This window comes from Rhinatrema bivittatum, chromosome 4, assembly GCF_901001135.1.
Source record: "Rhinatrema bivittatum chromosome 4, aRhiBiv1.1, whole genome shotgun sequence".
NCBI classification, from domain to species: Eukaryota; Metazoa; Chordata; class Amphibia; order Gymnophiona; family Rhinatrematidae; genus Rhinatrema; species Rhinatrema bivittatum.
In genome coordinates, this window is record NC_042618.1 from 411848458 (window position 1) to 411861620 (window position 13163).

Here is a 13163-nt window from a genome sequence, read left to right on the forward strand (position 1 = left end):
TGCATTGCCATGCAAAGAGGGGGGAAGAGAGTCCTAGTCATTGTGCGATGGTGACACCTAGTGGCCACATTTAGGGTCCATAATTGTGGGGTTCAGGAAGGAGCCAAGGACTGTCGCTGCAGTGATTGAACTAAAGTAAGTTGGAACGGGATATGAACTGAGTAGTTGTGAATGAAGGCTCAAGGCACCAGATCCTAGTCCTGGTTCCAAATGAGCTGTAAATCTAAAGGAGCAGGAGATGTAATAATGTCCTCTAGGGATGTGTACAGAATGTCTTCTTTTTTTTTAATTTTGTTTATTGTTTGTTGTTTCAATTCAACAACACAAAGCAAACAAGAAAATAATTAAAGTTGGATCTGGCCCCACCACAAAAAAAAAATGTCCCAGCACTTTCTCCAGCCCCAAAACTTCCCATCCAGCCTGTTACCCCAGTTCCTCAGTCTTCATAGGTCAAAGGTGGTTCTGAGTTGTTCCTGCCCCACTGGTGTAGGGTAGACAATGATGCCTGCTGACCTGAGGCCAATGTCATTGGGAAAATCTGCCATACAAGAAAATGGTGCCAGCTGCCTTCATCCCTTGCTCCTGCCCCATGAAGACTAAAGAACTGGGGTAAGGGGTGGGGAGGTTTGGGGGATCAGGAGAGTGCCAAGGCGTGTTTTGCTTTTGCGGCAGGGCAACATTATTTTCAAACAAAATAAAAGAAGGTTTTCATGGGTAATGAGTCAGATGGTCTGAACCAAATCACAGTGAACCTAGAAGATGTGGTAGGCCTGATTGAAAAACTGAAGAGTAGTACCGGTAAATCACCTGGACCGGATGGTATACACCCCAGAGTTATGAAGAAACTCAAAAATGAAATTTCAGACCTATTAGTAAAATTTTGTAACCTATCATTAAAATCATTCATTGTACCTGAAGACTGGAGGATAGCAAATGTAACCCCAATATTTAAAAAGGGCTCCAGGGGCGATCCGGGAAACTACAGACCGGTTAGCCTGACTTCAGTGCCAGGAAAAATAGTGGAAAGTGTTCTAAGCATCAAAATCACAGTACATATAGAAAGACATGGTTTAATGGAACAAAGTCAGCAAGGCTTTACCCAAGGCAAATCTTGCCTCACAAATCTGCTTCACTTTTTTGAAGGAGTTAATAAACATATCGATAAAGGTGAACCGGTAGATGTAGTGTACTTGGATTTTCAGAAGGCGTTTGACAAAGTTCCTCATGAGAGGCTTCTAGGAAAAGTGAAAAGTCATGGAATAGGTGGTGATGTCCTTTCGTGGATTGCAAACTGGCTAAAAGACAGGAAACAGAGAGTAGGATTAAATGGACAATTTTCTCGAAATGGCAGATGAAATTTAATGTGGATAAGTGCAAGGTGATGCTTATAGGGAAAAATAACCCATGCTATAGTTACAAATGTTAGGTTCCATATTAGGTGCTACCACCCAAGAAAGAGATCTAGGCGTCACAGTGGATAACACATTGAAATCATCGGTTCAGTGTGCTGCGGCAGTCAAAAAAGGAAACAGAATGTTGGGAATTATTAGAAAGGGAATGGTGAATAAAACGGAAAATGTCATAATGCCTCTGTATTGCTCCATGGTGAAGACCACACCTTGAATACTATGTATAATTCTGGTCGCCACATCTCAAAAAAGATATAATTGCGATGGAGAAGGTACAGAGAAGGGCAACCAAAATGATAAGTGGAATAGAACAGCTCCCATATGAGGAAAGACTAAAGAGGTTAGGACTTTTCAGCTTGGAGAAGAGACGACTGAGGGGGGATATGATAGAAGTGTTTAAAATCATGAGAGGTCTAGAACGGGTAGATGTGAATCAGTTATTTACTCTTTCGGATAATAGAAAGACTAGGGGGCACTCCATGAAGTTAGTATGTGGCACATTTATAACGAATCGGAGAAAGTTCTTTTTCACTCAACGCACAATTAAACTCTGGAATTTGTTGCCAGAGGATGTGGTTAGTGCAGTTAGTATAGCTGTGTTTAAAAAGTGATTGGATAAGTTCTTGGAGGAGAAGTCCAGTACCTGCTATTAATTAACTTAGAAAATAGCCACTGCTATTACTAGTAACAGTAACATGGAATAGACTTAGGGGGTCATTTTCCAAGCGGATCATACATGAAAAGGGATGTGTCACATGCGAAAAGTCCCTTATCGCGTGCGATACCAAGATCGGGGCGGAGTTGTGGCAGTGTCAGCCCCGGAAGAGGAGAAGTCGGGGCGGCACCGGGACTGACGCTGCGAAGACTTCGCCAACAGCGAAAGGTACGCTGCGTTTTTGCTGCCAGTTTTGCGCCGAATAACTATACCTTTTATGGTGTAGTTATTTGGCACGATGCCGGCAGCGATCGCACCGTGGAGGTGCGATCGCTGCCGGCTATCGCAGGACCGCCTCCCCCATTTTGCTCCCCTGCCCCCACTTACCGCCGAATTCACTATGCCTTGCGGCATTAGTAAATCCAGCCCTTAGTTTTTGGGTACTTGCCAGGTTCTTATGGCCTGGATTGGCCACTGTTGGAAACAGGATGCTGGGCTTGATGGACCCTTGGTCTGACCCAGTATGGCATGTTCTTATGTTCTTATGTCTGCTGGGTTGCGGTCACCAACAGTCCCACCAGAGGAAAAGGAGGGGAAAGAGAGAGATGCAGCAGCATCGGTTGGCCATAGGGTTGTCAACTTTTCCAGGGGGCTGGACTAGACACTTGGAGGGGGCTGGCCGGCCGCAGCCGCCCCCTCCCCTTTCAAATCAAGTGTTGATTTTTTACTAGGCAGATCCTTCCTGCCTGTCTTTGGGGCTCAGTTTGACTCTCCTCTTCCTCTGCGACTCCAGGGAGGACAGCGTGAAGTAGCAACCAGTGCGGCACAGCTGTGGGAGAGGCAGAGGAGGAGGAGAGTCAAACCGAGCCCCGAAACCAGGCAGGTGACTGGAGCGCTGCCGGGCTGCCACCATTTTACAGGCTGCAAAACCGGGCTGTCTGGTCCAAAACCGGGCAGTTGGTCACCCTAGTTGGCCAGTGAATCCAGAAGTGGTGGCAAAAGTTGTTGGAGGCTCCTGCTGCATTAGCTGTGTTCCGCTGGCTTTCTGGATGCTGGTGCGGGGGTCTTGTAACCCGCGGTGCCCAGGGCAATCGCTCTGCCATGCCCCCACCACCCCTGCATCCAGTACTTTTGTTTCAGTGTCCCCCTCATTTGTAACGTAGCAGTGGTGTAGCAGTGCATTTTGAGTCATTGCTAAAGGCTGACTTCCACTTAACGCCAGTTAAACCTCACAGCAGGCCTCTGTCAACCCAAGGCCTGTGGTTTCCCAGAGTTTTGGGGTCTCTTGCAGGGCAGCACGGCATCTTTATCAAAGCAAACTTCCAGTGACCTGGAATGCTGTGCTCAGTGATGAGGAAGAGGTTTTTGAAAAGCAATTAAATAGATTGTAATGGAGGGAAATAAGCCTGAGAAGTAGCACAGCCCCTGAGTGCATGCATGGATATTCTCCTTGTTTTTTCTGAACCTTAATTATATCAGCCTGATTGCCCTTCATCTGCACTTGTCTTTCCACATGCACACTTGGAGCACCCTGCAGTGGTGCCAGAGTAGTAGCTGGGGGCCAGGACAGGAGTATGCCCTGCTGTTCCAGCCTCCCGGTGTGGGATCCCATGCTAGGCTCTGCTGGAGGGAAATCCTGGAGCAGAGGAACCAGAGCGAACTAATCCATCCCCTCTCTGTAGTGAGAACCAGACCAGATTCTCTTTTCAGAATCGTACAGGGACTGTCGTTAGAAGGATAGCATCTTATATTTCTTGAAAATGCATAGCTTACTCAATGAAATGATGGCAGAAAACAGGCATCTCCTAAAACCAGTTTTTATTGATATTTGAGAGAAACGCAGTTTTCATAGGCAGAGAAGTATAATATAAATTTAGTCAGAGTGTATAGAGGAACCAAACTGCAAGAGCACCTCAAAAACAACCACGCCTGGAGGTGATAGAGCCACCGGTACAGTGCTTAGAAGGGGGAGGGGGGGGGGAGTGGAGAGAGAGACCAGCAATTCCACTTGGGTAAAATGAGGGCAAGAGAGAAGCAGAACTGAAACTGCAAACCAGAAGCCCCAGGAATCCACCTGCCTGCTAAGCCAATCTCCTTCCCATGACCAGTGCTAGGGCAGTGCTTTGGGTGCTGCATCTGTCCTAATTACTTACTCTAGTAGCAGGTAATCTTTGAATGCTGAATTTACTGAAATGCTGGGACGGAAAATGACAGCGATTTCAGATAAACAGCTCAGACAAGCAGCCGGTGTGTTCTTTCACACACAGAGAGGCTGGGCAATGCTCAGAACACCGTTTTATGCATGCGCAGAGGGATGCTAACTTTCACAGCGGCACATGGGTGGATATGTGCAGGTGTTCATCAGCCCCTGGCACAGGACGCAGCTATTTTATAATATAAGCACGTATATGTGCATGTATGCTTAATTTTAAGTGGGCACGCACCTGAATGTGCAAGTACAGCTTCTAACGCTTAAGTCGGAAGATTTTAATAGACACCTGTGCTGACACCAAGTTTTCCCTGTTCATTCCTAATTTGCTCAGGTAAGGAATAGGACTTCCAAACCCAACTAGTTTAACAGTCTCCCTTTCCCCCTGTTAGCCCCGACTTTTAAAACCCCACTGATCTGCCTAGATTGTTTTGTTTTATAAGTTACACATCATCCATAGCAGAAGTAAAGTTACACGACAGGGGACCCTGGCACCTGCCTGTGCACGTAAGTGTTTATGTGCAAATTTCATGTTAAAATCCCAGTTGCCCATGCCCCACCCAGACCACACCCACTCCCTGCCCCTTTTTGGAAACTTTTCATTTGTGCGTGCATAGCATGTACACGTGGATACCGGCGGCTTTTAAAATCCACTTGGCACACGCCGGCGTGACATATCCCTAGTTGATGCGTGCGTCGGGCTTTTAAAATTCACCCAAAAATGTTTACCTTTGTGTTCCATGAAAATATCTTCTTTATTTTATTTCATCTTCCAGCATAATTTTGGGTGGGATACTGAGAGCAGACCCTAAGGAAATGAAATAAAACATTAGAAATCCTGAAAATGCAGCGCTAATAAAAAACTCGATGTAATAGGACACAAGTAAAAAAATGTGCAGTGAACTTAGCACATTTTCTGTACTGGTACAAAAAATGTTAACGCCTATGCTAATGGCATGCTAATGCATCAGGAGTTTAAAAAAGCATGCTAACCTGAAACAAATGCACATAAAACATGATTTGGGCACAAATCATATTTTCGGCACCTAAAATCTGAGTACAGGACCCCCCCCCCCCCCCCAAAAACACACACACAAACTCCAGATTCAGTCCCAAAGATTAACACCAGAAGTTAAATTTCCAGGGTCAAGAACATCTGAGATAAGCGTTGGCACCTTTTTGTTTGGAAGACTAATAGCTCATAGCTAATGTCATCATTAACATGAGATTGGCTAATTTGTGCACACAGTTTTTCACTTTTGTGCACACAGTTGTTTGTTTGTTTTTTTTGCGCTAAACTCCTTATTAAATAGAGAGTAAAGTTGTGTGCACAAAAATATACAGTCCAGCACACATCGGGGCCATGGTTTGTACAGCATGACAAACACACACACAGAACAACTCCTATATAGCGTGATTTATTAATATTGAATGAAAGAAGCTCATAAATAAAACGAGACATCTTTAAATAATTCTCTGCAGCTCCCTTCCCGTAGCTCTTTCAATGTATTTTGAGTCAGAGGAAACTATTATTCCTGTTTAAACCAGGAGGTCTAACTTTGGCTCTGGATCTTCGCTTCCTGTTCCAGCTGGGAAGTCCAGCCCACAATTTAATACCCCCCTTCTTCTGACGTTGTGTGTGTGGTTTTTTTTTTAACCCAACAGAAGTTTTTGACTTGAAATAACTTGGGAGTGAGCTCAGAAGAGCGGCAGCTGAGCTAGGACCGCGGCTGCTGAAGGTAAGTGAGAGCTCGCAGGACCCGAGCAGAAAACCTTTCCGCCAGCCTCATGGAAATATCCGTTACAGATGGGAGAAAATGCAGCCTCAAACAGAAAACCAGGACGGAAAAGCGGTGCTTGAGCCCGGGCTTTCAGATTACATTCACCTGCTTTCGCAAGTCTTAAGTAGAAACAGAAGGAAATATAGACAGAAAACGGGCTCCCAGGCAAGCTCTGCAACAGTCACTGTTACAGGAGGAGATGGCAGGATCTGCTACAGTCACTGTTACAGGAGCTTAAGCTCTGCTTCAATCACTGTTACAGGAGGAGGTGACAGGATATGTTACAGTCACTGTTATAGGAGGAGATGCCAGGATCTGCTACAGTCACTGTTATAGGAGGAGATGGCAGGTTATGCTACAGACACTGTTACAAGAGGAGATGATAGGATATGCTACAGTCACTGTTATAGGAGCTCTACCGAATGACGGTATATAAAACTCATCAAATAAATAAATAAATAAATAAACTCTGCAACAGTCACTGTTACAGGAGGAGATAGGATCTGCTACAGTCACTGTTACAGGAGTTTAAGCTCTGCTACAATCACTGTTACAGGAGGAGATGGCAGGATCTGCTACAGTCACTGTTATAGGAGTTTAAGCTCTGCTACAATTACTGTTACAAGAGGAGATGACAGGATCTGCTACAGTCACAAGAGGAGATGACAGGATATACTACAGTCACTGTTATAGGAGCTTAAGCTCTGCTACAGTAACTGTTATAGGAGGAGATGACAGGATATGCTACAGCCACTGTTACAGGGGGAGATGGCAGGATCTGATACAGTCATAGGAGATGATGACGGGATCAGATACAGTCACTGTTGCAGGAGGAAATGGCAGGATCTGCTACAAACATTGTTACAGAAGTTTAAGCTCTGCTATAGTCACTGTTACAGGAAGAGATGACAGGATCTGCTACCGTCACTGTTACAGGAGTTTAAACTCTGCTACAGTCACTGTTACAGGAGGAGATGGCAGGATCTGATATAGTTACTGTTTCAGGAGTTTAAGCTCTGCTATAGTCACTGTTACAGGAGGAGATGACAGGATCTGCTACAGTCACTGTTACAGGAGGAGATGACAGGATATGTTACAGTCACTCACTGATATAGGAGTTTAAGCTCTGCTATAGTCACTGTTACAGAAGAAGATGACAGGATCTGCTACAGTCACTGTTACAGGAGGAGATGACAGGATATGTTACAGTCACTCACTGTTATAGGAGTTTAAGCTCTGCTACAGTCACTGTTACAGGAGGAAATGACAGGATATGCTATTGTCACTGTTACAGGTGGAGATGGCAGGATCTGATACAGTCACAGTTACAGGAGCTTAAGCTCTGCTACAGTCACTGTTATAGGAGGAGTTGGTAGGATATGCTACAGTCAGTATTACAGAAGGAGATGACAGGATATGCTAGAATCACTGTTATAGGAGCATAAACTCTGCTACACTGTTACAGGAGTTTAAACTCTGTTACAGTCACTGTTACAGGAGGAGTTGACAGGATCTGCTATAGTCACTGTTAAAGGAGCTTAAGCTCTTCTATGGTCACTGTTATAGGAGGAGATGGCAGGTTATGCTACAGTCAGTGTTACAGGAGGAGATGACAGGATATGCTAGAGTCTCTGTTATAGGAGCATAAACTCTGCAAAAGTCACTGTTACAGGAGGAGATGACAGAATATGTTACAGTCACTGTTATAGGAAGAGATGACAGGATCTGCTACAGTCACTGTTATAGGAGCTTAAGCTCTGCTACAGTCACTGTTATAGGAGGAGATGACAGGTTATGCTACAGTCAGTGTTACAGGAGGAGACGACAGGATATGCTAGAGTCTCTGTGATACGAGCATAAACTCTGCTACAGTCACTGTTACAGGAGCAGATGACAGGATATGTTACAGTCACTGTTATAGGAGCTTAAGCTCTGCTACAGTCACTGATATAGGAGGAGATGACAGGATATGCTCAGTCACTGTTATAGGAAGAGATGGTAGGATATGATACAGTCACTGTTACAGGAGGAGATGACAGGATATGCTACAGTCACTGTTACAGGAGGAGATGGCAAAATTTGATACAGTCACTATTATGGGGGCTGTCAAGATTTGATACAGTCACTGTAACAAGTGAGTTTAATCTCTGATATTCCAATCATATTTTGTCATCTCTCCATCTTCAGCAAACTCTTTTTAATCCAGTTTAAGAAAACTGTATTCCATTTTCTCCTTAGCAAGTTCCAAGATTCAAATGCATTTCCAATAAAGGTAGAGATGATTCCGTCATTTCAGCCTCCTAATCTACCTCCCTAGGAGCTGTCAAATATCAGTGAACCTGCTACAGGAAGGAAATCCAGGCCCTGCATAGAATATGGAGATTTTTGTGTTGGTTTAATAAGGAGACCTAAAAAGAGAGCATCCCAACAGCATGTACCTTCAGCAGGGAGAGGAAAGGAGCTGGGCAGGCTACAAGCAGCATGACTTCTCCCTTATCCCCTTTATATGTTGCCTTTGTCTTGCTGCTTTCCTTATAGATTTAAGAAGGAGGTATCCAGTAAGTGCAGTGAAGACGTCTTCCACATCAGCCCTTTCCAATGAAGTTTCAAGTGTTGGTGCTAAGTGGTGAGTCCATTTTCTTTTTTAATTTACAGGTCCTGGGAAACCCTGAGGCCCTCTCCAGTGACTCTGAAATGGGGAGAAAGTGGCTGAGATAGTGGAAGCACTGGTCACTTCTGTCTGCCTGGGATAGATGGAAAAACCAATTGTTGTATTCCATTCAAATTCATAAACCATGAGAGACCCTGCAAATGCAGTTCCAATAGGATAGAATAAACCATGAGGAATTAAAAAAAAAAAAAAGGAAAATTTAGTATGAAGGCAAAACAATATCCCAGATTCCCACTGCAGACTTCTGCGCAGGACTCAGAGTTGTTGTACTGTAGGGCCACATCCTAGCCTAGCTGCCAGCTCTATTGGCTTGCCTTGCTGAACAAGCAAGCTCACAGACGTTTCCACTTCTAATCCCAGACAGTGTAATCGTCCCCAGGATTGGTACGCAGAAAGAACTGTTAGGAAATGAGGAGAGGGCCGAACGTGCTGAGCCTCTGGTCTTCTTTCAACCTAAACCAACCATGAAACAAAATAGGCAGGCAAAACTGGAGTCAGACAGTTTCGAGTCCAAGGCTGTGGTAGGTGGCAAGCAAGGCTAGGTCAGGTTCTGATCCCCAGGTCATGGCAGGCGGCAGGCAAGGCAAGGTCAAGGTCCATTCCGAGACTGAGACAGGGAGCGAGCAAGGCAAAGTCAGAAATGGTCCAAGGTAATAGCGAAGAGGCAAACAAGAGGCAGGAACCAGGGCAGATGGGCAGGAAGGACGGTAGCAGAGCAGGACAAGGTGCAACAGGAGACTGGTTGATGAAGGGATGGAGAACTACACAGGAGGAATTAAATGTCTCCTGGTGATTGATTTACAAGTGCGCGCTGTGGAGCAGTTCCTGCCGCAGTGCCTTTAAGAGCACGGGGATCCCATGTGAGAACACGCCTAAGACCAGGCCCGGCAGAAATGTCAGCGTTGATGGCACAATGACAGTGTCCCGGGGCAGGCTCAGCTGCAGGTGAGGGGGATGGGCACCGCAGTCAGCAGGACATTACAATAGTAAAGCCATTGGCACAGTGAAAGCAAACTTGAACCAAACTACAATGTTATAATCACTTGGATTCTGCCTGATAAACACTTCCCTCCTGGCAGGAAAAAAGATGGAGATCACTGCATTCCTGCCTCGGAAGGAAGCTTGCCCAGGTGATTCTGCATTTATATTCATTGCGCGTGTCGCCCTTGGTCTGGCCTGCCTGGGACCCCGGTGCACCAGGATGAATCTGCAGTCCCCGGGAAGTGGTGTGCGAAGAAATAGAAATGTACCGGGCAACTGCCTCTTTGCCTCTCAATCTACTTTCTCAGAGATTAGTAGTTCAGGAAGTTTTGTATAGACCAGATATTATATTTCAGGTGAAAAGTGGTTAACAGAACTAGAAGCTCAGTTTCCTGAAATTAAAGTCATGCAGATCATTAGTGTTTGACTCTAAAGAGATAAAATGTTTTCAGTCCTAAATAATCTCAGACGGTATTGAGTTAAATTAACTTTCCTCTAGTGAACAACACTTTTCTTAAAAATAAATATTTTCCAAGCAGAAATACAGCAAATAATAAAATCCGTGTTAACAGTTGTGCATAACACTGCAAGAGGGAACAGGTGGAGGAAGTTTCCAGATCACAATGAAAGCAATTTTCAAAACTGTCAGGCCGATACAGTATCTGCGCGTCCAAGGGCCGGTGCGCACGCCGGGAGAGCGGGCATTCGTCCACTCTCCTGCGTTTTTACTGAATCGGCCCGTGTGTGTTGTGATGGAAAGTCAGTGGGTACTTTTATCTGTGGATTTTGCCCCAGATCTCAAAGGGAAAGTACACACACACTCCCCCCCTCCCTCCAGAGAACAAGAACCCGTCAAGAACCGAACCTGCTTTTCCTGCGGATTCTTTTTCCCTGAAAAATGGTGCACCCAGGTTTGAAAATACAAAACTCAGCACTGCGTTAAGTTTCATTCCCCACCCTAACCCTGCCCTGGGAACACCTCTGCTCAATGTGGGTAAAAGGAGGCACAACACATGCACTTCTACTTGCAATAAGGCTGGGCAATTTTCAAAGAGCCTTTTTTTTACACAGGTAAATGGCCTTTGAAAATTGCTCTCGATATAAGGGCCCAGTTCTTTTGCATGGAACAACTCTGTTTATGCCTGCAATCACTTTTTTTTTCATTTCAATTGCTCATAACAAGATCCTCTCTATATAGTCAAGCACATCAGGCGATATTTAGTGCAGAAAATGTTCAGCATTTGCAAGTTCAGCGAGGGGAAAGTCTTCTCAAGGTATGAGTTGTTCTGCCATTATTGGCAGTGATCCTGTGGCTTGGTCGTTAGAGTTGGGGAGAATGAAAGCAAGGAAAGATGAGATGAAATCCTCTATTTAGCAGGTCTTCCTAGTCCCAGCATTCATCTGCAATATTTGGACAGTGTCTGGCCTCTTAAGCCTTCTTGTCCTTGACTGGTTACACGAGTCCTCTCCCTCCTATGCCCTCAGCAGCTTTGATTTATTAGGGAAGTGCTTGCTCAGCCAGGAAGCCTGGGCTTTGGCTTTCTGTTTACTTCCAGCAGTGGGTGGAAAAGAAGCACACGAAGAGAAAGGAGGGGGAGAGGGCAGAGGGAGAAACCGTGCACAACCTATAATGCCAACACCACTTTTGGCATTGAGCTGAGAAAAGGTCTGAGAGAAAAAGAGGATGTGTAAAAGAGTGAGAGAGAGAGAAAATAGGGGAAAGGACACAGAGAAGAGGGAGTAAGAAGCAAATAGAGAACTGTTCCCCCGACACTCACAATTTAAGAGGATGGCGAGATTTAGTTTCTCCTGAAAGAGAAGCTTCCTCCAACCTCCAACCTTTAGTGCCCTCTTCTGGCCAGTAAGAGTCGCCCTTTCACCACTGGTGATATTCTAAAAAAAACCATATGGTTCCAGATTAGGGCTGATGGCAGCCTCCACCTTCCCTTCCAGGTACAACAGGGAAAAGGAAGCAATTTTTTTTGGTGCAGTTCAAAAAGGTTCTTGATCAGTGATCCAGCATGATTCAGCAAAAATGTCACCTCTGGCTCAACCACATAACATCTGCAGTACATTTGGTTTGTGGTGATTGTAAATCTGTCAAACCACAAGGCACATGAGAAATGTCCCTCTAGAGTCATACATTTGCTTGATTTCATGGTTTTCTGTTTCAAATAATGTAGGAAAACAATTGTTGCCACTGTTTTTCCTTCCTTCCTCATATTCATATATGCCTCCTGGGCTGCATGACATCAATTGCAATGCATCATGGGAGTTGGAAGTTTTTGGAAACTAAAATGGCTGCCTTCCTGCTCCCTACTGTATTGCTTTTTAAATTGTAATGCTTTTGGTAAAACATTTTTTAATTATCTGAACTCCTGAGAGACTTAAAAGAAATATTGAATAGTTGTGTGACATTTTAACAGAATTTGCTGTGAAAATGGGTGGCTGGTGGGTGTGAGGATCGCCTGGTAACATGCATACTTAGATAGGATATTTGACAGTGCCGGGGAGGAGCCGGCTGTCGTGGTACATGTGGGCACCAACAACATAGGAAAATATGGGAGGGAGGTTCTGGAAGCCAAATTTAGGATTTTAGGTAGAAAGCTGAAATCCAGAACTTCCAGGATAGTATTCTCTGAAATGCTCCCTGTTCCACTCGCAGGTTCCTAGAGGCAGGCAGAGCTCTGGAGTCTCAATGCGTGGATGAGACGATGGTGCAAGGAAGAGGGATTCAGTTTTGTAAGAAACCGGGGAACCTTTTGGAGAAGAGGGAGTCTTTTCTGAAGGGATGGGCTCCACTTTAACCAAGGTGGAACCAGGCTGCTGGCGCTAACCTTTAAAAAGGAGATAAAGCAGCTTTTAAATTAGAGCAAAGGGGAAAGCCAACAGTCGCTCAGCAGCACATGGTTCAGAGGGAGGCATCTTCGAAGGATAGTAATGAAGCATTAGAGTTAGGGCATCCTAGCAGAAAGCTTCCAATAATAAGAACAATAGTCCAAGTGCCTATAATTAAAAATTCACCTGAGCTAAAAGATTCCAATTTATCCCTGTCAACTGAAAAGCAGAATAAAAATACAAACAAAAAACACACTTTGGAATGTTTGTATGCTAATGCCAGAAGTCTAAGAAGTAAGATGGGAGAATTAGAGTGTAGAGCAGTGAATGATGACATAGACTTAATTGGCATCTCAGAGACATGGTGGAAAGAGGATAACCAATTGGATAAGCTATACCAGGGTACAAATTATATCGCATAGACAGAGAGGTGCATCTTGGTGGCGGGGTGGCGCTTTATGTCCGGGATGGCATAGATCCCGACAGGATAAAGATCCTGCAAGAGACTAAATGCACAATCAAATCTTTATGGGTAGAAATCCCTTGTGTGTTGGGATAGTGATAGGACTATTCTACCATCCACCTGGCCAATACAGTAAGAAGGGCAGTAAAATGCTAA

General features: G+C 44.8%; 1 protein-coding gene across 3 annotated transcripts in view; it reads left to right on the top strand.

Moving 5' to 3' along the window:
- Positions 1-5910: 5910 nt before the first annotated feature.
- The window catches only part of LOC115091195 (laminin subunit beta-2-like), a 90657-nt gene continuing 83404 nt past the window's right edge, over positions 5911-13163 (top strand). The window contains exons 1-2 of one of the 3 annotated variants that reach the window (XM_029601223.1): positions 5911-6012; positions 8593-8680. In XM_029601223.1, coding sequence (XP_029457083.1) covers positions 8653-8680 — 28 coding nt within the window. In that variant the 5' untranslated portion in view covers positions 5911-6012; positions 8593-8652. Of the gene's footprint in view, positions 6013-6107; positions 6127-8592; positions 8681-13163 lie in introns of those variants that run through there. The other 2 variants (XM_029601225.1, XM_029601224.1) reach the window with 2 other exon arrangements.